At 50.0% G+C, this 23,865-nt stretch overlaps 1 protein-coding gene, 1 pseudogene and 2 gene segments (V, D, J or C); 1 reads left to right on the top strand and 3 right to left on the bottom strand.

Moving 5' to 3' along the window:
• Positions 1 to 23,865, bottom strand: part of LOC789205 (immunoglobulin lambda-1 light chain-like) — a 448,173-nt gene that overhangs the window by 357,337 nt on the left and 66,971 nt on the right. The window lies entirely within an intron of this gene.
• LOC100852304 (probable non-functional immunoglobulin lambda variable 5-48) lies at positions 552 to 1,304 on the bottom strand. The segment is given in 2 exon segments: positions 552 to 1,142; positions 1,259 to 1,304. Coding segments are annotated over 2 exon segments (432 nt in total).
• On the top strand, positions 2,454 to 4,224 carry LOC100141253 (adenylosuccinate synthetase isozyme 2-like; annotated as a pseudogene).
• Positions 14,679 to 15,322, bottom strand: LOC112442063 (immunoglobulin lambda variable 1-40-like). The segment is given in 2 exon segments: positions 14,679 to 15,115; positions 15,225 to 15,322. Coding segments are annotated over 2 exon segments (477 nt in total).

Below are 23,865 nucleotides of genomic sequence, written 5' to 3'. Positions count from 1 at the left end.
CAGCACCACGGGTGCAGGTCTGCAGGCCCAGGAGCCCCAGGGTACGGGGTCCACAGCCCCATCTTCCTGCGCCCCCACCACAGTGAGGCCATGGGCCCTGATGGTCCAGGCTTCTGCAACAGGAAGACCATGAGTGACTGTCCCATTTGATTTTAGAAAAGATAAAGAAATGAGGCGAGGGACGTGAAAAGAGTATTTCTGCCATTGATGTACCATCAGATAATTCATAGACAGAACCTGCGGCAGAAGAAAGCATGGCCTGTCTTGAGAGGCAGCCACGTCCTCCTCTGCTGACCCCTCAGGACTCACCTTGTGTGAGGGCTCAGTTCATTCTGAAGGAAGGAAAATTCCCATATCTTCTCCATCCAGTTACTAGGAGCCTGGAGGGCCATGAGTTTTAGAAAATGCCGACCTGTTAGCAGCACTGTGGAAATGAGGTGGGAGCAGGGAGCATGATCCAGGGCTCCTGTCAGCGTCTGAGCTGTGGACGGGTCCCTGCAGCCCAGGACCCACACTCTGTGGGGCGAGAGGATGGAGATGGGAGGAGCAGGGCTGCACTGGGGTGTTTCTGCTGAAGACACAGCACCTGCTCTGGGGGATTTACTCCAGATGTTGAGGGAGGGGCAGGTGGGCTCTGAAGTCAGATACGTGGCTTCCTGGGATGCCTGTGCTGTCTCGTGTCTCAGCACGATCCTGTGTGTCTCCTCCCTCCCTTCAAGAGATCTCTGTGCAGAGAGGCCTTCCTTGGAAATCCCTCTATGGAAACTTCTCACTGAAACCAGGCTCAGAGCCAAAGTCCGAGGCCCAGGGGTTTTGTCTCACTTCCTTGTCATCTGAGCCACTGTGGGAACCTACAGCCTCGTCCTCCGTCTGCAGCCCAGAGATGAGCAGGAGCCCCGCGTTGGACGAGGTGTCTTTGGGTCCAGAGAAGTGTCTGGGGACCCCGGAGCCCTGGAGCTTTTGGGAATCTGAGTTGTAGGACAGGAGGTACCGGGGAGGACTCCCTGGCTTCTGCTGGCACCAGGTTATAGACAAGCTGCCAATGTTATAGCCATTGCTCAGGGTGCAGGAGAGTCTGGCTGATGCTCCCAGAGATGCAGACAGGGAGTCTGACTGAGTCAGCACAGGCTGGGAGAGGGAACCTGCAGACTCAGACACAGGGGAGATGGGGCAGGAGCTGAAGGAAAGAGTCCCAGAGTCTGCGCCCCAGGGGATGATGAGGCTGGGACTGAGCCCTGGTGCCGGGGCCCATCGCTACCTGTGCAGTGAGAGAGGAACACCAGCAGGAGAGGAGTCCAGGCCATGGTGCTCACAGAACCCTGGTCCCCCAGAGGGGTTGGGCTGCTCCAGGCCTCCTGTTCTCCCCCAGACTCTGCTAGAGGAGGGACTGCCATGAAAATGGGGGTCCACCCAGGGCCCGCCCAGCCCCTCCCTGAACCTTGATGCTGGAGCTCTGCTCACAGCCCAGACTGTAGGGGAGGGAGGGGCTTCCCGCTTGGGAGCCCCTGGAGGAAGCCCCTGCCAAGACTACACTGGTCCCTGCTCAGGGGACTCTGCAGCCCGAGAGGACACACTGCTGAGTGCCCCCAGGAGCACAGACCCCAACGCCAGCCCAGCTCCTACAGTGAGTTGTGCTCCTTGAGCAGCTGTGCAAGGACCCCAAGGCAGTCCCACAGCGCTCCCTGCTGGTAACATATGGAAAAGTTTTGCTGAAAAAAGGAATGAAATTCAAAGTTCTCGAAGAAGGTTCTAGTAGAGAAAGTAAGTAAACAGATGAAGATGCTTAGAAGAAACAGAATATATTGTCGTGTAATTATTCCACAAAAGACATAATGTATCCTGATTTAGCGTAAATATCTAACAAACTTCAGGAGTTATATGCTTCCAATACATTGGATTTGTATTTTTTTAAGCATTGAAAAAGATGTAAAATTTGTGTTTCTCTGAGAAAGCAGTTAAAGTGTTTTACACACAACCCATAAATAAAGCACATACGAGGGGAATTTATAGGACTTCCCTTGTTTTCCTGTGTTTAAGGGTCTGCCTGTCGATGGAGGGGACATGGTTGCAGTGCCAGATGCAGGAAGCTCCCACATTCTGCAGAGCAACTCAGCAGGAAAGCCGAGCTGCTGAAGCTCCATCCCCCGGAGCTGGTGCCCTGCAGCAAGAGAATCCACCCCAATGAGAAGCCAGTGCACTGCAGTGAAGAGCTGCTGCGCCACCCACAACCAGAGCCCAGGAGCAGTGAATACCCCGCACAGCCATCCGGCAATCAACCAATAAAGTGTAAAAAACAACCTGACAACCAAGCCAGTAGAAGGGGACATTACAGACCACGGTCGTTAAACGTTGATCCAAGTCCTCTCGACGAAATGGAACATTAGAAAAGTAGAAAAATCCTAATACCAGGTTAAGACACTGACAGTGTTACCAAATGTTATCTTTTTGAATATATGTTATACTTTATATTAAGACTCTCAAACGTAGATTTACAGAAAATCCAGTTCACATGTTCCCAGCCGCCCCTGACCCCTTCGGGCTCTTCTCGTGTCTCTGGGGCCTGGGCGTTTGCCAAGACCAACCTTGGCATCCGTCCAAGGTGACTGAGGCCATCCCAGGGAGCAGCCTGGGGGGAACCTGGAGACCCTGGTGCTTGGCGGGCAGTGGGACCACGAAGCCAAGGGGAAGGTGCTGGGTCTGCTGGTGAGGACACCAGCACGCTGTGCCACTGCCAGGGAGGAAGTAATGCTGCCTGAACAGCTGCAGATTCTGTGGAGGGTGACTTTCATCTTTTACCCAGTGGAATCATTACCCAGTGGAACAACTCAGGCTCCCAGTGGAGCCTGAATGTTACTGCATTCATTGGAATTGATGTGGTAATTCATCTAGCTGGATTGTGTGAGGAAGCAGAAAAATATGATCAAAAAGGGAAAGGTCTGGAAGGCTGGATAAGGCTTCTCATACCTGACAGATTGTGCTTGATTTTCATCAAACAGCTGATGGTATCCAGGAACAACAGAGAGGAGAACAAGCAGGAAAAAATTTGGGTACCACAAAAAGGGCATTTGCCCTGTTCATTCTTCCAAAGAGGACCACTGTGGACTTAGGATATGCCATCTTATTTCTGACTTTGATGGCTTTTCTGAGAGGTTCCAAGTTCTGGCTAACCACTACAAATCTATATACCCCACATCGGAAACAGACATTGAAGATGAATTCCAAAAACTCAAGGGTTAAATGGAAAGGGTGAAACCAACTGCTAGATATATGGAGTTTATATCCTATATCGAGCTTTCAAAGAAAGACCATCAAAGAAAATCTTGGTAGAAGCTGCAAATGCAGCACTGCTAGATACTGATTTTGAAAGTTATCCTTTCATAACCTCTTTGAACCGTACAGTTGGATGTGTTTGTACTGGCTTGGGTATGCTGCCTTAATATGTGGAGAAGTGTATGGAGTTATGAAAGCTTATACAACTAGAGTTGGGATTGGTCCTTTTCCTACAGAGCAAGACAATGCAATTGGAGAATTATTACAAACAAGGGATAGAGAGTTTGGTGTAACTACAGGAAGGGAAAGATGATGTGTCTGGTTGGACTTTGTTTTGATTCAATATGCTCATATGATTAATGGATTTACTGCATGGGTAGTCAAAAATTTTGATATTTTGGACATATGTATGGAAATCAGAGTTGGAGTTGCATACAAGTTAGATGGTGAGATTATAACTCATTTCCCAGTAAACCAAGAACTCTTAAATAAATGGATTTAAATGTAAGACAAGGATATTTAAGGACTTTTAAGGAACTACCTATTAATGCCCAGAATTGTTTGATTTATTGAAGATGAAGTTCAAATTCCAGTTAAATAGATTTGCTTAGATAAATCCAGAGTCTATGATTCAACTCTTTTAAGGATTTCTAGTGATACAAGAAGCATTCCTGGAGCGGTGGGGAAAGGACTTTCTTAAATATTTCATTTATGATCTACGAATTCTGAGAATAAAGACACTGAAATGAGGTTTAGGCCTAACAGTCGCTTCCAGTCTTTCCAGAGGGATGGCTGGTGTGGAGATACATTTTGGCAATTTACAGTGTCAGCTGCCTTAGCTGGCATGATTGCCAAATCATTTGTTGTTCCTCCTGCTTATGGTGTCATATTTTCTTTTCATTTTAGTAATAATATAATCAATGTTGTTTGAAATCAGGTAGAATGATCTCTGTTCATTTCCAAGGCACCATTCAATATCACAGTAATCCAAGTCTACGGCCTGACCAGTTATGCTGAAGAAGCTGAAGTTGAACGGTTCTATGAAGACCTAGAAGACATTCTAGAGCTAACACCCAGAAAAGGTGTCCTTTTCAATATAGGGAACTGGAATGCAAAAGTAGGAAGTCAAGAAATACCTAAAGTAACAGGCAAATTTGGCCTTGGAGTACAGAATGAAGCAGGGCAAAGCCTAATAGAATTTTGCCAAGAGAATACACTGGTCATAGCAAACACCCTTTTCCAACAACACAAGAGAAACCTTTACAGATGGCCATCACCAGATGGTCAACACCAATATTCTTTGCAGCTAAAGATGGAGAAGCTCTATACAGTCAGCAAAAACAAGACCAGAAGCTGACTGTGGTTCAAATCATGAACTCCTTATTGCTAAATTCAGACTTAAATGGAAGAAAGTAGGGAAAACCACCAGACCATTCCGTTATGACCTAAATCAAATCCCTTATGATTATACAGTGGAAGTGAGAAATAGATTCAAAGGATTAGATCTGATAGAGGGCCTGAAGAGCTATGGATGGACGTTTGTGACATTGTACAGGAGGCAGGGCTCAAGATCATCCCCAAGAAAAAGTAATGCAAAAAGGCAAATGGTTGTCTGAGGAGGCCTTACAAATAGCTGTGAAAAGAAAGAAGCAAGAGGCAAATCAGAAAAGGAAAGATATACCAATTTGAATGCAGAGTTCCAAAGAATAGCAAGGAGAGATAAGAAAGCCTTCTTTGGTGATCAATGTAAAGAAATAGAGGAAAACAATAGAATGGGAAAGACTAGAGATCTCTTCAAGAAAATAAGAGATGCCAAGGGAACATTTCATCCAAACACGGGCACAATAAAGGACAGAAATGATATGGACCTAACAGAAGCAGAAGATATTAAGAAAGAGCTAGCAAGAATACACATAACTGTACAAGAAAGATCTTCATGATCCAGATAATCACAATGGTATGATGATTCACCTTGAGCCAGATCCTGGAATGTGAAGTCAAGTGGGCCTTAGGAAACTAGGGATTACTGAGGTGAAATGTGACAAAAACTAGGGTGTTCAGAGGTAAAATCTGACAGAAACTAATGGGTTCTGAATTAAAATCTGACAGAAACTAGGGGGTTGTGTGGTAAAAATCTGACAGAAAAAAGGGTGCTGTGGTAAAATGTGACAGAAACTAGGCAGTTCTGAGGTGAAATGTGACAGAAACTAAGGGATACTGAGGTAAAATTTAAAAGAAACTATAGTCTTCTGAGGGAAAATCTGGTAGAAACTAGGGGATTCTGTGGTAAAATCTGACAGGAATTAGGTGATTCTGGCATAAAATCTGACATAAACTAGGGGCTTCTGGTGTAAAATCTGACAGAAACAAGGGGGTTCTGAGGGAAAATCTCACAGAACTAGGGGGTTCTGAGGTAAAAACCTGACAGAAACTAGGGGGTTCTGAGATAAAATTTGACAGAAATGAAGGGGCTCTGAGGTAACATCTAACAGAAACTTGGGATTTTGAGGTGAAATGTGGCAGAAAATAGGGGCTTCTGAGGTGAAATGCGGCAAAAAATAGGGGCTTCAGAGGTAAAATCTGACAGAAACTAGGGGGTTTTGAGGTAAAACTTGACAGAAGATAGCGGCTCCTGAGGTAAAATCTGTGAGAAAGTAGGGGGCTTGTGAGGTAAGACGTGACAGACACTAAGGGGTTCTGTGGTAAAACCGGAGAGAAACTAGGTTCTCCTTAGATAAACCTGACAGAACATAATGGGTTTTGTGGTAAATCGGACAGTAACTAGGGGCTTCTGACATAAAATCTGACAAAAACTAGGGGGTTCTGAGGTAAAATCTGACAGAATTACATGCTCCAGAGGTAAAATCTGAAAGAAACTAGATGATACTGAGGTATAGTGTGAGAGAAACTAGGGACTGTTTTGGTAAAATGTGACAGAAACGAGGGGGTTCTTGGGTAAAATCTGACAGAAATCAGGGGGTATGAAGGTAACATGTTACAGAAATTGGAGGCTTCTGAGGTAAAAACTGACAGAAAGCAGGGGGTACTAAGGTAAAATCTAACAGAAGTTAGAGGCTTCTGGTGGAAAATCTGACAGAAGCTAGGGGCTTCTAGGGTAAAATCTGACAAACTAGGTTGGTTCTGTGGTAAAATCTGACAGAAACTAGGGGCTCCTGAGGTAAAATCTGTGAGAAACTAGGGGGATTCTGGGGGTAAACACTGACAGAAACTAAGGGGGTTCTGTGGTAAAATCTGAAAGAAACTAAGTTTTCCTTAGGTAAATCTGACATAGTATGGGGCTTCTGAGGAGGAGAAGGTGACGACAGAGGATCAGGTGGTTGGATGGTATCATCGACTCAATAGGCATGAGTTTGAGCAAGCTTCAGGAGTTGGTGATGGACAGGGAAGCCTGGCATGATGCAGTCCACGGGATCACAAAATGTCAGACAGGACTGAGCGACTGAACTGAACTGAGGTTAAAATCTGACAGAAACTAAGGGGTTGTGTGGTAAAATCTGACAGAAATTCGATGGCTCCGTTGCAAAATCAGACAGAAACTAGGGGATTCTGAGCTAAAATCTGACAGGAACTAGGTGGTTCTGAGGTAAAATCTGACAGAATTACAGGCTCCAGAGGTAAGATCAGATAGAAACTAAGCAATACAGAGCTATAATCTGAGAGAAACTAGAGACACCTTTGGTACCATCTGACATAAACTAAGGGGTTCTGACATTAAATCTGAGAGAAACTAGGAAGTTTCTGACGTAAAATCCGGCAGAAACTAAGGGATTCTGTAGTAAAATCTGACAGAAACTAGGTTCTCCTTAGGTAAAATCTGACAGAAACTTGGTGGTTCCATGGTAAAATCAGACAGAAATTAGGGGGTTCTGAGGTAAAACCTGACAGAAACTAGGTGGTTCTGAAGTAAAACTTGACAGAATTATACAGAGTTAATTCTGATCCACGCTAGAGCTGTTTCTATGAATTTAACCCTTGTTTCTGTCACGTTTGTTATCATGGTCATACATAGCGGCCTGCTTCAGAGAACCCTACTCCCTCTGCCTGAGCCTTAAACCAAGTACCTTTGGGTAGCTCACAAGGAGATGGTCTGACCCTGCCCACCTGTGAATGACTGTAAGAAAGACAGAAATAACGTATCCCCCTGCCTGAGGTTGCCATTCTAGGGAATCATTGCAAGAGTTCAATGGTCTTTTTCACTTTGTGTCCTCACTTGCCCCATCTCTCATCCCTAAAAGCAGCTAGCATCCAGGCCCCAAGAGCATGGTCATTTGGAGACATTAGTCTGCCAACTTCTCTGTCAGCTGACTTTCCGAATAAAGTCGTATTCCTTTCCTCTCGGATTCATTGGCCTGTCGTGAGGTGAGCAGAGTGAGCTTGGACTTGGTAACAGCCGCAAACATGTAGATCAATCTGGCAGGACTGAGGTCACCTTCACAGTATGAGGTTGTCCCACCCGTGATCTCAGGGCTCCTTTCACTTATTTACAACTGTGTGAATTTCTCAACAATGTTTTCTTGTTTTCAGTTTATAAGCCTCTCACCTACTGGGTTAATCATATTCCTAAGCATTTTATTTTTTTGATACTATCATGAATTGAATTTTTGAAAGTATCCTTCTTGCTTCTTTGCTTTTAGTAACTGGAAAACAACAGGTTTTCTAGCATTACTTCTGGTAACCCTGTGGGAGATCCTAGACAGAGCAGATCATGTTAAGATGAGTGCTTGTTTTCCTGTCTGTGGGGCAGGTGACGAGCAATGGGCAGGTGGGAATGTGAGGTGGTGTCTGCAGCCCATGGGCCGTAAGATGACCACACCAAGGGTGACCTAGGACATGTGACCATCTACGGAACCGGAATGGCCCCAGGCTGCATCCACTACTTATGGGGGAAGGAAACGCATGGAACACGTCCTGTTTTTGTTTTTTGTTTTTTGTTTTCCTTTTAAGAAAAAAGTCATCAGTGTATCAAGACCATAGTATGAGATATTGTAAAAGCACCAACTATTCTCATATTGGTGTCTGGTGACAATAATTTGTGGAAACTCCACAAATCAGGAGCAAAGTGAATTTAATCTCCATAACAATAATTCAACATCATGTGCAAGTGTTAGACAAAGATACTGAACAGGAAGAATCAGTGGTGGGTCTTAGCAGTGAGGGCCATGGAGAGGCAGTACTTCCAAAGGACCCAAATGTAAGGTGCAGCTCAGATGCCCCCGTGTTGGTGCAGCAGTAACCGAAGAAACCTCCCCTGTGAAGAAAACGCACAGGCGTTCATGTTGAGGGCCCATGAGAGGGGTCAGAGCTCTAGAAACTCCTGGGAATGGGCAGATGCCCAGATGGAGATTAAAGGCTCCCGAGTCAGAGTTCAGGTCTGAGATGACCTCAGCCAGACCCCAACCTCAGCCCCCGAGCTTCAGGGCAAAGAGACACTGTGTCCCTAGTGACGGGGACATGAACTTCCTGTTTCCTTTGAGACCTTCTCCTGGGAATGGGCTGCTGGAGAGACTTTAAGGACAGAGGGGACAGGAGGAGGCTCCATGCCCAGGCAGAGCCCCCGGATGACCTGGAGTCAGGGTGATAGCAGCAGCAGGTCCAGCAAGACGCCGAGCAGGAAGCCACTGGGCGGCCCCATCTCCCCAGAGAGGAGTCCATACCATAACTGGTCTAGTTCCGCAAGCCTGGAGCTCTGGGTGAGCCTGAAAGGCTGTCACAGGAAGGCGGGAGCAGCAGCCTGAGCATCAGCTCAGCCCAGTGATGGCCAAGGAGCCCGAACTCCAGATTTGAGACCTGGAAAACGAGCAGAGACCCCGAGATCTGAGATGGAGCAGGGATCCCCAAGGGCCCACTACTAGCATCAGAGAGAACGAGAGCTGTTGGGACCAGGACACACGCTGGATGCTCGATGAGTCCAGAGTCAGACAGACTCTACTGTGCTTCTCTGGTTCTGACCTGACCCATCATGGACTCTGACCCCAGGGCACCTGCCCTTGGCACTGGGGATTTCTGCTAAAGTTGAGAAAATCAGACAATGTGTTGCTGCCAAGGAAAGCTGGAGAAAGGGTGAATTAAGACAGATGTGAACAGATTTTTCTGGACCAAGTTCCCTGGTGTGATTCTGGACCCAGTCTTAGGCCAAACAGACAAATGAAGTGGCTGCCTTTGCAGAGGATGTTTCTGCCCCCAGAGCCCCGACTCTGAGAGGACAGCAGGTTTTTGTCTCACTTCCCCCCTGGCCTGGAGCACTGTGGCACCACTGATACTGCTGTCGTAAGATACACAGTAATAATCAGCCTCGTCCTCAGCCTGGTGCGAGCTGATGGTCAGGGTGGCTGTGTTCCCAGACCTGGAGACGGAGAATCAGTCGGGGACCCCTGAGAGTCGACTGGTAGCACGGTCAATGAGGGTTCTGGGGGCCGATCCTGGGATCATTTGGTACCAGCCAACATAATTGCCAGTTCCAACGTTGCTGCTGCTTCCAGAGCAGGTGATGGAGACCCTCTGGCCCAGGGACCCAGACATGGAGGGCGGTTGAGTCAGCACAGCTTGGGCCCAGGATCTTGGAAGGGGGAGAGACAGAGATGGTGACTCAGGAGTCCAGACATGAGAGCAGGGAGCAGGGCCTGTGTGTCTTCCCAGGGCCCCTCCCCTGTCCCCCCATCCAGTCACCTGGGCAGAGAGCGACCAGCGTGAGGAGCAGAGGGGACCAGGCCATGGTGGACATGTCAGGGCGTCCTGCCGTCTGTGGCCCCACAGCAGAACAGAGCGTCCCCACACCGCTCCTTCCCCTCTTCATACCCTGAGAGGGGGAGGGTCCTTTCCTGCAAATGACTGTCCTCCCCTCCAACCCCCACAATGCTCTGATCACCTCTGGGACCTGGCTTAGCTTCCTGTGCCTGAGGGAGACCAGTGTGTGATCTGGGGAAGGGATGCGTGGGGCTTGGGGGTGGGATGTCACAAATGGGAACCCTGAGCAGAAAGCATCAGGAAGTACCAGAGGGCTGCTCTCTGCTCTCACCCCTCCAGACACTCAGGAAAGGCCTTGGAATGCCCCCTGGTGTCCTGGCCAAACACACATCCTGACCTGGTGATCAGAGCTCTTAACAGCCAACTTTCCCCAAACTGGTTTTGTAATTATACCTTCAGGATGTGTTTGCTTGGAAAACAGCAGCCAACTGTAGCTTACCCTGTAGTGCATGTGAGTGTTACACAGTAGATGTGTGATTTTGAGATTTTCAATGAACCAAAATGTGATCATGGAGTAGTAAAAATCTAAGGGCCTCACTTAAAATAGATGCCTAAATTTAACTGAAGAAAATGTTGTTGTTAAGTCACTAAGCTGTGTCCAACTCTGGCTCTGGTTTAATTCTGCATTCCCATGGTAGTATTTCTAAAACATAATTTTCCTTGTAGCCTCTGTTCTTTAAGTAAGATAATTTTAAAGACTTTCTGACATGTATGGCATCTCCACTGGGGGATTTTATGTCGTAGCAGGACGTTCTCTCTGTGAAACAGGGCAGGCTGAGTTAGCAGAGCCATTGCTCGGTCTCAGATCTGAGATGAGACACAGGACAAGACAAGGCAGATCAGCTGTTCTCAGGAACCTCAGACGGGACCATAGACATGGTCAGACAGAGCAGCAGTCACGGCCCCGGGGGCAGAGCCCACAGGGTCTGCTTTCCCAGCCCAGGGCCCCAGCAGCTTCTCCCGGGCTCACTGTGCATAAAATCAGTCCCACAGCAGCTGAGCACAGACACTCCTCAGCCAGGAATCATTTCCCAGGTCTCAGGACAGGGTTTCTCTCCCCTCCTGATTCCTCACTCAATGGGCACACAGGACGGAGTGTGAGGTCTCAGGGAATAAATCGGCTACTAGAGGGGTTCATGGATCCCCTGGGAAACAAGGGGAACCTGGGGAGGAACAGGGAGGGGACGAGTAGGGGTCACATCTGAGAACCAGAGACCTGAGGCTTCTTGGAAAGGAAGGGTTAGAGAGGTTCAAGGGGGGGCCGAGGAAGTGAGTGTAAATTTCAGAAAGATTTGGAAACATGTCCACGATCTTCTGACAGAGTGAGCTGGGTCATGACCATGGAGATCAACAGTGTAGGTCTGTAGAAAGAGAAGGGCCCAGAATTGGGAGGAAAGTCATGAATGAGGGGAGCGGGAGGGGTGCATGGAGTGGGCTCTGGGGGCTCCTCCCCTCCTCTGTTTCTGGGAAGAGGGTGGGGACTGATGACCACCTGACCCCTTCACCCTCCAATTCCGGGTGCTCGGCCCCGTGTGCAGCTTCTCTCCCAGGAGGAGGCCTGGGGGCCGCGGGTCTGAGTCTGTCCTTTGAGAGGAAGCACCTGCTGTCACGTCCAACTCAGTCTGCTGAGCCTGGGAGCAGGGCCAGCTCAGGGGACCATGTTGGTCTGTTGCTATTGCTGCTGCTGCCAGGTTGCTTCAGTCATGTCCGACTCTGTATGACCCAAAGACGGCAGCCCCCAGGCTCCTCCATCCCTGGGACTCTCCAGGCAAGAACGTTGGAGTGGGTTGCCATTTCCTTCTCCAGTGCATGCACGCACGCATGCTAAGTCACTTCAGTCGTGCCCGACTCTGTGTGACCCCATGGACAGGCTCCTCTGTCTACGCAATTCTCTAGGCAAGAATACTGGGGTGGGTTGCCATTTCCTTGTCCTAAGTCTTCCTCTCTTGCCCCAGTAATCCAGCCTTTCCACACCTGAGCCCGTCTTTAGAATACTCTCTGTCTTCTCAGGGAGCCCTGAGTCCGTCTGTGCGGTGCTGTCCGTCCTCCAGCCCTGAGCCGAGCAGGAAATCCCAGAGCCTGTGTCTGCTGTGAAGGGTAAGGGGTGGCCCTTGAAGCACACTTTTAAACTGTCTCTAGTCCCAGCGGTGGGAAGACCAGGATGGGAGGTGGGCAGTGGCATGCAGAGCCACATGGGCAGGCTTAGGGTAACAGCGTCCTGTGCTGTAAACAGCCATGACAACGTGGAGTACCTTCAATAGAACTGCGGATTTCACGGGGAAAGGTCACCATCTCATCATGCAATGGTGATAGCTGGCAAGTTCAGTTACAACAAAGTTGGGACGCATGTCCAATCATCAGAAATAGAAAAACATGGTGTGTGAAGAGGTAGGTGTGGTGACCACCGTGGACCTTGTAAAACTCCCTTCCCTGTGGTTCTGGGTGGAGCCGATGGACCCGGGATGGAGGAGGGGTGTGGAGGCAACGAGGAGGAGAAGGAGCTCAGACACCTCACGTTAACGTGTGTGGAAGAGACGGGAAAGTCTTGTTCATTCTTGTTTCTTTGACGTAAAAATGTAAGTGCTCTTCTTATTTGTATTCATATTGGAATTGCTGCTAAAGTAGCTTTTTAATAAAATTCACATGATTTTTGTCAGAGGTGTTTGAGAACCTCAGCTCATAGAGGTGAAAAATATATATTCCTACTGAATTCTTTTCTTATTATATGAACATATTGATGACAGTTTGGCTGAACTTCTGATTTCATATATTTCATGTTACAAGTGTTAACATAAAGTATTAATAAAATGGGAAGGAACAAGTAATGGAGCCACAAAAACTGACACGATATCACTTTCCGTTGTTCAATTCAAAATGTTGAAATTGCCAAATAACACAACAGGGAACATATTTAAATGACACCGATGGTGACAGAGGGTCCTTGCCTGCATCCCTCATCCACGGGGAACACCCGGGCGTTCGGTGGGCAATGGGGCAGCCTCTGCAGGGGTCTCTCATCCCCTGTCCAGGTATCCCCGGAGGTCGAGGTTCCTGAAGGAAGTTCATTTTTGTTGTATGACCGTCCCTCTGTCCTTGGTTGGATGTCAGGTCTGGGCACTGACCCCACGACAGAGCAGCAGGAACTGAGAAGCAAGCCTGTGGCTCTGAGCTGAGAGCTGCTGTGTCCCCTGGGAGCCCAGGTGCAGGACGTCACCCTCCAGTGAGGACCCTGCTGCCCACGTGGGCAAGAGCCAACACAGGAGGTGCCAGCCTGCCTGGCCAGGACCCTGGGTTCTCAGGACCAGGCCCACAGCGCCCCCTGCTGGACTCAGACCTCCTCCTCCCCCACTTCACACCACAGCCTCCTGGAAGGGCTTTCTCACACTTGCAGCTGGGTCTTCCTGATGTCACCGCCCAGGGCAGTAGAATGAGTCGCCTTCATCTAGTTTGGGCTTGGTCATTGATTTTTCCAGTACCTAATGAGAGATCCAACCAGTCCATCCTAAAGGAGACCAGTCCTGGGTGTGCATTGGAATGAATGATGCTGAAGCTGAAACTCCAATACTTTGGCCACCTCATGTGAAGTGTTGACTCATTGGAAAAGACCCTGATGCTGGGAGGGATTGGGGGAGGAGGAGAAGGGGAGGACAGAGGATGAGATGGCTGGATGGCATCACAGACTCAATGCATGAGTTTGTGTGAACTCCGGGAGTTGGTGATGGACAGGGAGGCCTCGCGTGATGCGATTCATGGGGTCACAATGAGTCGGACACGACTGAGCGACTGAACTGAACTGAACTGAATGACCTCAGACCCCTCAATGGTATGTTGATTCACTAATGAATTTCAGGATTCCCTGATGTCTGAGTTTGCTCCGCCGAGCTCGTGGGTTCACTGCCATAACACAACCACCCGAACCTGAATTTCCAGGGTTCAAAAACCCAGCATTCCCGGGGGGTTGTGCCTGGTCATGATTCTGTCTGAGTTTCCTTCCCAGGTTGATAGGTAGTCAAGGTTGAATTTGCAAGGCCTCCTGGAGCCTGCCCAGCTGACTACATGGCTCTGTTCTTATTTCTCTCTTTGCAAAGAGAATAGGGAGGCTCTCAGGTACAACAAATCTCTTCTTGGTCACTTCCAGGGGTTCTCATTTACCCTTCATCATGGTTCTCATAGTACTTCTTTTTGACTCAGATATTTAAAGATGTTTTAGTCTAATATTATAATCTTTCTATAATAAATGTTTGATATAAAAGATTATGCTTATAAATGGGAATCTCATCCTTGTCTGGGCTCCTGTTTCATCTCTGGTTGAGAAACCCTTATGACCGTTACCTGAGCTTCATTGGACATGGTGAGAGGCGGTCACAGGAAAGGCAGGAGCAGCAGCCTGGGCCTCAGCTCAGCCCAGGGCCGGCCAAGGAGCTAAACGTCCTGAATCAGACCCAGCTGGACACTGTCTCTCTGGTTCTGACATGACCGTCATGGACTCTGTCCGCCAGGACCTGCCTGTGGCATTCAGGTCCTTCTGCTCAACTTCAGATATTCATATAAAATACGGTTGCCGAAAGCAAAGCCTTGGTGAGGGGTCAGAATGAAGAAGAACTGAAAGGGTTTCCCAGACCAATTTCCTGGTGTGGGGCTCAGACCCCCGTTTTAAATCAAACAAGCAACAGAAGTGTCTGCATTGGCAGAAGATGCTTCAGCCCAGGGAGGCCCGTGACTTGAGGGAGGGCAGGTTTTTGTCTCACTTCCCCCCTGGCCTGGAGCACTGTGGCATTACTGCTACTATCCTCAGCAGATGCACAGAAATAATCTGCCTCGTCCTCAGCCTGGAGCGAGCTGATGGTCAGGGTGGCTGTGTTCCCAGACCTGGAGCCGGAGAATCGGTCGGGGACCCCCGAGGCTCGACTGGTGTCACCATAGATGAGGGTTCTGGGGGCCGATCCTGGGATCAGTTGGTACCAGCTCACATATCCATTTCCAACATTGCTGCTGCTTCCAGAGCAGGTGATGGAGACCCTCTGGCCCAGGGACCCGGACACGGATGATGGCTGAGTCAGCACAGCCTGGGCCCAGGATCCTGGAAGGGCGAGAGACAGAGATGGTGACTCGGGGGTCAAGACATGAGAGCAGGGAGCAGGGCCCTTGTGTCTTTCCGGGCCCTTCCCCTGTCCCCCCCATCCAGTCACCTGTGTAGACAGCAACCAGCGTGAGGAACAGAGGGGACCAGGCCATGGTGGACATGTCAGGGCGTCCTGCTGTCTGTGGCCCCACAGCAGAACAGAGCGTCCCCACACCGCTCCTTCCCCTCTTCATACCCTGAGAGGGGGCGGGGCCTTTCATGCAAATGACTGTCCTCCCGTCCAAACCCCACAATGCTCTGATCACCTCTGGGACCTGGGTCAGCTTCCTGTGCCTGAGGGAGACCAGTGTGTGATCTGGGGAAGGGATGCGTGGGGCTTGGGGGTGGCATGTCACAGCTGGGACCCTGAGCAGAAAGCATCAGGAAGTACCAGAGGGCTGGTCTCTGCTCTCACCCCTCCAGACACTCAGGAAAGGCCTTGGAATGCCCCCTGGTGTCCTGGCCAAACATACATCCTGACCTGGTGATAGAGCTCTTAGAGTCAACATTCCCAAAACTGGTCTTGAAATTATACCTTCAGGATGTGTTTGGTTGGAAAACAGCAGCCAACTGTAGCTTACCCTGTAGTGCATGTGAGTGTTACACAGTGGATGTGTGATTTTGAGATTTTCAATGAACCAAAATGTGATCGTGGAGTAGTGAAAATCTAAGGGCCTCACTTAAAATAGATGCCTAAATTTAACTGAAGCAAATGTTGTGGTTCAGTCCGACAAAGTTGTGTCCGTCTCTGGCTCTATTTTAATTTTTATTGCCATGGTACTATTTCTAAAACATAATTTTCCTTTTAGATTCTGTTCTTTAAATAAGATCATTTTAAAGACTCTGTGACATATATGGCATCTGTGAAACAGGGCAGGCTGAGTTATCAGAGCCATGGGTCAGTCTCAGATCTGAGATGAGGGACAGGACATGACAAGACAGACCAGTTGTTCTCAGGAATCTCAGACGTGATCATGGGGATCAAACCTGACTTAGGTGTGGTCCAGACAGAGCAGCAGTCACGGCCCCGGGGGCAGAGCCCCAGGACAGGGTCTGCTTTCCCAGCCCAGGGCCCCAGCAGCTTCTCCCGGGCTCACTGTGCATAAAGTCAGTCCCACAGCAGCTGAGCACAGACACTCCTCAGCCAGGAATCATTTCCCAGGTCTCAGGACAGGGTTTCTCTCCCCTCCTGATTCCTCACTCGATGGGCACATGGGACAGAGTGTGAACGTTCACCGGATAAATCAGCTGCTGGGTGGGCATCACTGGGTCCCCTGGGAAATGAGGGGGAACCAGGGGTGGAACAGGGAGGGGTCGAGCTGGGGTCAAACCTGAGAGCCGGAAACGTGAGGCTTCACGGGAGGAAGGGTTAGAGATGTTCAAGGAGGGGGATGAGGAAGTGAGTGTTTCAGAAAGATCTGGAAACTCGTTCATGACTCTCTAAGAGCATGAGCTTGGTCATCACTGTGGAGGCCAACAGTGTATGATGTAGAAAGAGCGAGGCCCAGAATTGGGAGGAAAGTCACGAATGAGGAGAGCGGGAGGGCAGGCTCTGAGCAAAGAGATGAGGAGGAGCGGGCGCAGGCTGAGGAGAGCTGGAGGGGTTCACTGGGTGGGCTCTAGGGGCTCCTTCCCTCCTCTCTTTCTGGGAAGAGGGTGGGCACTGATGACCACCTGACCCCTTCACCCTCCAACTCTGGGTGTTTGGCCCCGGGTGCAGCTTCAGTCCCAGGAGGAGGCCTGGGGGCCGCGGCTCTGAGTCTGTCCCCTGAGAGGAACCACCTGCTCTCACATCCAACTCAGTCCGCTGAGCCCGGGTGCAGACCCAGCTCAGGGGACCATGGGGGTGCGTTGAGGGGCTGCCAGTTCTGAGCAGGTGCACAGCGCCCCCTGGTGACGCACCCGGGGAACGTTCTCGGCGGTGAGAGTGGGACCAAGGTGCCGCTCAGTTACTTGGTTCTCAATCCTGTCTGACTCCTTTGCGACCCCGTGGACTCTAGCCCACCAGGCTCATCTGTCCATGGGATTCTCCAGGCAAGAACACTGGAGAGGGTTGCCGTTTCTTGCTCCAGAGGATCTTCCCACCCCAGGGACAGAACCCACTTCTCTTATGTCCCTTGCATTGGCACCGGGTTCTTTACCTCGAGCGACACCTGGGAAGCCTTATGAGAGGAAGCAGGGGCGCTCTTTTTTCCTGTCACCAAACACTCTGTCAATAAACAAATGAATGAATTGAATAGCAATAAGTATTACATGTCTTTGATAGTGTGCAGATACTTCTTTTTTATTTCTCCTATTGTATTTTCAGGTGATTCTGACTACTTTTTCTCTTTTTCCTACATTTATCTCCTTTTCCTTAGGACCCAAGAGTGTTTGTACTTGCTCATCAAGTAGATTTGATGATTTGTCCCTAAAAACATCTGTCACCTGATTTCATCATCTCAGGCATCTCACCAGTGATGTCTATGCCTTCTCACCTCCCTTCAATATTTAGTATTCTGGTTCTTGATAGAAGTGACAATTCTACTGGATACTGGATTCTGTGGAAATTGCTTGTAGAAACTCTGGGTTCCATTTCCTTTTCCTTTAACAGAAAATGCTTCTGTGGTGGAAGCTCAGGGATGTGCATTCACTGCCCAGTGACCCAGCAAGGGCACACTGACTCCCCTGCTCCGTGCTGCCGACTCCGACCTGGGAGCCGGGGGCAATTGCTGTGAGCAGCTCCTTCATCCAGGGGCGTGTGACCACCCCTTGTGTGCCGCTGGCCTAGGGAGGGGAGTCAAGCTGAGTGGTCAGCTGTGCTGCAGTCAGGGGACACTCATTTCTGCTGGGTTCCGTGGTCTCAGGGACTCCAGGAAAGGAGGGGCAAACACCTTGCCCTGGGAGCCCCATTGCTGTGGGGGAAGCAGGTTTTTGTCTCCTTCTCTCTGGCCTGAAGCACTGTGCAAACTTTCAAGCCATCAGCCCATGAGAAACAGTAATAATCAGTATCGTTCAGCATGAACTGAGGTGGTCAGAGAGGCTGAGTTGGCAGGCTTGGAGCCAGAGAATCAATCTGGGACCCCTGAGGGTCGTTTGCTATTTTCATATGTCAGGAGTCTAGGGGCCTTTCCTGGGAGCTGTTGGTACCAGCTCACATAAAGACCCCCAGTGTTGCTGCTCCTTCCAGTGAAGGAGAGGGTAACCCTCTGACCCAAAGTCCCGAACATGGAGGGCGGCTGAGTCAGCATAGCCTGGGCCCAGGATCCTGGAAGGGGGAGAGACAGACATGGTGACTCTGGGGTCCTGACAGGAGAGCAGGGAGCAGGGCCTGTGAGTCTTCCCAGGGCCCTTCCCCTGTCCCCACATCCAGTCACCTGTGAAGAGAGCGACCAGGGTGAGGAGCAGAGGGGACCAGGCCATGGTGGACACAGTCAGGGTGTCCTGCCTTCTGTAGCCTCACAGCTGAGCAGAGTGTCCCCACACCGCTCCTTCCCCTCTTCATACCCTGAGAGGGGGAGGGTCCTCTCATGCAAAGGATCCCGTGCATCACACTGACCCTCCCAGGCCCTGGGCCAGGTCTCTATGCCTGACGGTGGCCAGAGAGTTGTCAGGGGTAGGGCTCTGTGGGTCTCAGGAGTGGGAGTCACAGCTGGGAGCCCTGAGCAGAGGCCACCAGGCCTTGTCAGGGAGCTCTGTCGGGGGCCCAGCTCTGCCTCCCACCACCCAGCTTCAGAAATGGACCCCGAGCGCCCCCCACCCCTTGTCCACGCCCAGACACACATCCTGTGACCTGGAGAGCGAAGCCCTCAAGGACAGATCCTGCCTCCTGCTCTGTGCACTGTCCCCTCTTTAGCACCAGGCCAGGTGCCCCTTCTGTGTCCCCCTGAGCTCAGGGCCATCATGGGCTCCCCTCAAATCCTCAGGATGAATCTGTCCAGGGCTTCCATGACTGCTTAGGGGTCAGGACCGAGGGGCATCTGAGACACAAATTCCTCTCAGATCAGGATCAGGTCAGGGCAGTGCCGGCCCCGGAACGGGAAGGTGGGTCTCCTTCTGTGCAGGACAGCAGGGTCCCTCCTCTGTGGGCCTCCTCCCTGGTGGGCAGAGCCCTCCTTCCTCTGTGCTTCCCCTCAGCCCTGAGGAAGAGGGGGCAGTTCTCTGAGGAGGGGGTGAAGGTGTGGAGAGAGGCCTGAGGTGGGACTCAGCGTTCCTAAATGCCTGGATCTTTACCACGTGTTTGAACAAAAGAGCCTCTTGATGAAAGTGAAAGAGGAGAGTGAAAAAGTTGGATTAAAACCCAGCATTTAGAAAACTAAGGTCATGGCATCTGGTCCCATCACTTCACGGCAAATAGATGGGGAAACAGTGGAAACTGACAGACTTCACGTTTGGGCTCCAAATCACTGCAGATGGGGACTGCAGCCATGAAATTAAAAGACGCTTGCTCCTTGGAAGAAAAGCTATGACCAACCTAGACAGCATATTAAAAAGCAGATACATGACTTTGCCAACAAAGGTCTGTCTAGTCAAAGCTATGGTTTTTCCAGTAGTCAAGGAAAAGTTGAGAGTTGGACTATAAAGACAGCTGAGCACCAAAGAAACGATGCTTTTGAACTCTGGTGTTGGAGGAGACTTTTGAGAGTCCCTTGGACTGCAAGGAGATCCAACCAGTCCATCCTAAAGGAAATCAGTCCTGAATATTCATTGGATGGACTGATACTGAAGCTGAAGCTCCAATACTTTGGCCACCTGATGCAAAGAACTGACTCATTTGAAAAGACCCTGATGCTGGGAAAGATTGAGGAAAGGAGGAAAAGCAGATGACAGAGGATGAGATGGTTGGATGGCATCTCCAACTCAATGGACATGAGTTTGAGTAAACTCCAGGAGTTGGTGATGGACAGGGAAGCCTGGCGTGCTGCAGTCCATGGGGTCGCAAAGAGTCGGACATGACTGAGCTACTGAACTGAACAGAACTTACTGTGTGTGAAGTCTTCCACATGCTGGACCCTGTCCCATGGCCTGTCTTATGAAGTGGCCCCTCCCGGGTGTCTTTCCTGCAGGCACAGGGCACCGGCTGCAGGGAGCAGGCCTAGTGATGCTCCTGGCAGTTTTTATTGAGACTCTGAAGGGCTCTGAGCAGCGTGTGTCCCCAGGGATCCTGATACATAATAGCTGTTAGGACCAACCATCCCAAATAGCAGGTTAGAGAAGGTAGAGGTCGAAGTGATTGGTTGGAAAAGAACGGTTGACTGTAGCTTGCCCTGCACTGGTGAGGTGTTACACTCTGGGTGTGTGAGATTTTAAACGAACCAAATGTGGTAATGGATTAGTGAAAATCTACAGTCATTCCTTAAAATCTGTGCATGAATTAAACTGACGGAAAAGCGACGTTCTCTCTTAATTTTTCACTTACAGGGGTACAGTTCTGGAAAACTAATTATCATCGTAAGTTCTTTTTTGATTAAAAAGTTCTTTTTAAATGACTTCATAGGTATCCTAGGAAATTTTAAATACTATCCAGTAAAAATATTTCTACAAAGATATTTGTATTCCTAACTTGTTTGGACTTTGACTGAGGCAGGGCTAGAACCAGCTCTTTCTGCCACATATTGCCTCTCCACTGGGGAGTGCTTATCTCTGAGCAGCCTGTGAAAACAGGGCAGGCTGAGGTATGGGAGCCATAGGTCAGCTCAGAGCTGAGTTGAGGGAACGTGCGTGACAGGTCAGGTCTGCTGACCTCGGACACTCAGAAGTGACCATAGGAAGATAGGCTGAGTTAAAGGAGGTCCAGGTAAGGTAGCAGTGACCGCCCTGGCTGGGAGAGGATGAGCTGGGGTCACACCTGAAGTCTGGAGACCTGAGGCTTCTCTGGTAGGAGGGCTAGAGAGGTTGCAAGGGAGGACAAGGAAGTGAGCATCTGGTCAAGGAAGCCTGGAAACCGACCCATAACCTGATAGAGTGACGTTGGTCTGGAGGAGGAGGTCGCTGGTGAAGGGTTGTAGAGAGGAGCCCAGGATTGGGGAGGAAAGTCATGGATTAGAGGGGTGCTCTTAGGAAAGAGCAAGAGAGGAGTAGAAGAGGCTACAGGGAGTGGGAGCGGTGCAAGGGGTTATTATGTATTCCTACTGAATTCTTTTCTTATTATATGAACATATTGATGACAGTTTGGCTGAACTTCTGATTTCATATATTTCATGTTACAAGTGTTAACATAAAGTATTAATAAAACGGGAAGGAACGAGTAAGGGAGCCACAAAAACTGACACAATGTCAGTTTCCATGGTTCACGACAAAATGTTGAAATTGCCAAATAACCCAACAGGGAACGTTTTTAAATGACACAGATGGTGACAGAGGGTCCTTGCCTGCATCCCTCTTCCACTGGGAACACCCGGGCGTTCTGTGGGCAATGGGGCAGCCTCTGCAGGGGTCTCTCATCCCCTGTCCAGGTATCCCTGGAGGCCGAGTTTCCTGAAGGAAGTTCATTCTTGTTGTATGACCGTCCCTCTGTCCTCAGTTGGATTACAGGTCTGGGCACTGACCCCACAACAGAGCAGGAAGAACTGAGAGGCAAGCCTGTGGCTCTGAGCTGAGAGCTGCCGTTTCCCCTGGGGGCCCAGATGCAGGACATCACCCTCTAGTGAGGACCCTGCTGCCCACATGGGCAAGAGCCAAGGGAGGAGGTGCCAGCCTGCCTGGCCAGGACCCTGGGCTCTCAGGACCAGGCCCACAGCGCCCCCTGCTGGACTCAGAACTCCTCCTCCCCTACTTCACACCACAGCCTCCTGGAAGGGCTTTCTCACACTTGCAGCTGGGTCTTCCTGATGTCACCGCCCAGGGCAGTAGAATGAGTCGCCTTCGTCTAGTTTGGGCCTGGTCATTGATTTTTCCAGGTACCTAATGAGAGATCCAACCAGTCCATCCTAAAGGAGACCAGTCCTGGGTGTTCACTGAAAGGACTAATGCTGAAGCTGAAACTCCAATACTTTGGCCACGTCATGTGAAGAGTTGACTCACTGGAAAAGACCCTGATGCTGGGAGGGATTGGGGGAGGAGGAGAAGGGGACGACAGAGGATGAGATGGCTGGATGGCATCAGACTCAATGCATGAGTTTGTGTGAACTCCGGGAGTTGGTGATGGACAGGGAGCCCTGGCGTGATGCGATTCATGGGGTCACAAAGAGTCGGACACGACTGAGCGACTGAACTGAACTGAGCTGAATGACCTCAGACCCCTCAATGGTATGCTGATACACTAACGAATTTCAGGATTCCCTGATGTCTGAGTTTGCTCCGCCCAGCTCGTGGGTTCACTGCCAGAACACAACCACCCGACCTCAGTTTCCAGGGTTCAAACTCCCAGCATGCCTGTGGGTGGTACCTGGTCAGGATTCTGTCTGAGCTTCCTTCCCAGGTTGATAAGGAGTCAAGGTTGAAATTGCAGGGCCTCCCGGGACCTTCCCAGCCCAGACTACATGGCTCTGCTCTTATTTCTCTCTTTGCAAAGAGAATAGGAGTCTCTCAGGAACAACAAAGCCCTTCTTGATCACTTCCAGGGGTTCTCATTTACCCTTGATCATGGTCCTCACAGTACTTCTTTTTGACTCAGATATTTAAAGATGTTTTTAGTCTAATTTTATAATCTTTCAATATTAAACGTTTGATATAAAAGATTATGCCGATAAATGGGTAACTCATTCTCAGCCCAGACAAAGGTTTCATCTCTGTTTGAGAAACCCTTATGACCGTTACCTGATCTTCATTGGATATGGTGAAGTCTAATGTTCTAACCTTCAATTGTTAGAATCCATAGATTTAATGGAGGTGAGTTTATAAGGTCTGTGTCCAAAATAGTGACATTTATCCAATATCATCTCAAACAAGGAAGCACGGAGGGAAAAGGGGGAGAGATCATGAGGCAAAAGAGGAGGAAATGAACAAGTGAGGAGTCTGAGAGCCGCATCCTAACAGAAAGGGTCTCCCAGTTCCTGGAGAGGAGGGCTCTTCAGGCAGCAATCCCCGGAGAAAGGGAGGATCCAGCTTCCTTAAGTGTCAGGGTTCGGGGCAGAGCACAAAGGCTTGAGCAGGAGAGGGACGTGTGGGGTGTAGGAGAGGCCCCCTGGGGCTCCAGGGCACAGATGCTGGGCTTCTGCTTCCTCGACATCCCTGCCCACTACCTGTGAGGGACCCTGTGTATCTGGGCACATGGGCATTCTGCTTGTATTTGGAGACCAGAGCGAAAAGGGACAGTTTCGTGGACCCCATAATGATGGACCAGGATGAGAGGTGAGACGGCCTGGATTTAATAGCACAAGTGAACAGCAGAGACCTGAACCAGCACTGGTGAGGTCACAGGCAGGGTCAGGGCAGTGATGGGTCGACACGGGAGTACAGGGCAAGCTTTCATCAGACATCCCCATCACACGGGATTCCCTGTGGCTGTGGTTAGTGATGAGCTGTGTGACACTGATGACCAGCCTCCTCACCAGGCTGGGGTCCAGAGTGATCAAGGATGGGGTGGTGGACCCACCAGGAGGCAGAGAACAGGGCTGAACCCCTGACTGTCCCTCACCTCTGTCATCGGGCACAAAGGCAGGATTTTGCCTGGAATCCCTTGTCATCACTGCCATGGTGATCCCGCTTCCCCGCTGACCCTTCTACAGGACATGGGGCCCTTGGATCTGAGCTCATCGGGGCATCACAAGCAGAGGGACATGGGCACA

This window comes from Bos taurus, chromosome 17, assembly GCF_002263795.3.
Source record: "Bos taurus isolate L1 Dominette 01449 registration number 42190680 breed Hereford chromosome 17, ARS-UCD2.0, whole genome shotgun sequence".
In the NCBI taxonomy this organism is placed as follows: Eukaryota; Metazoa; Chordata; class Mammalia; order Artiodactyla; family Bovidae; genus Bos; species Bos taurus.
This window is presented reverse-complemented; position numbering and strand designations above follow the sequence as displayed.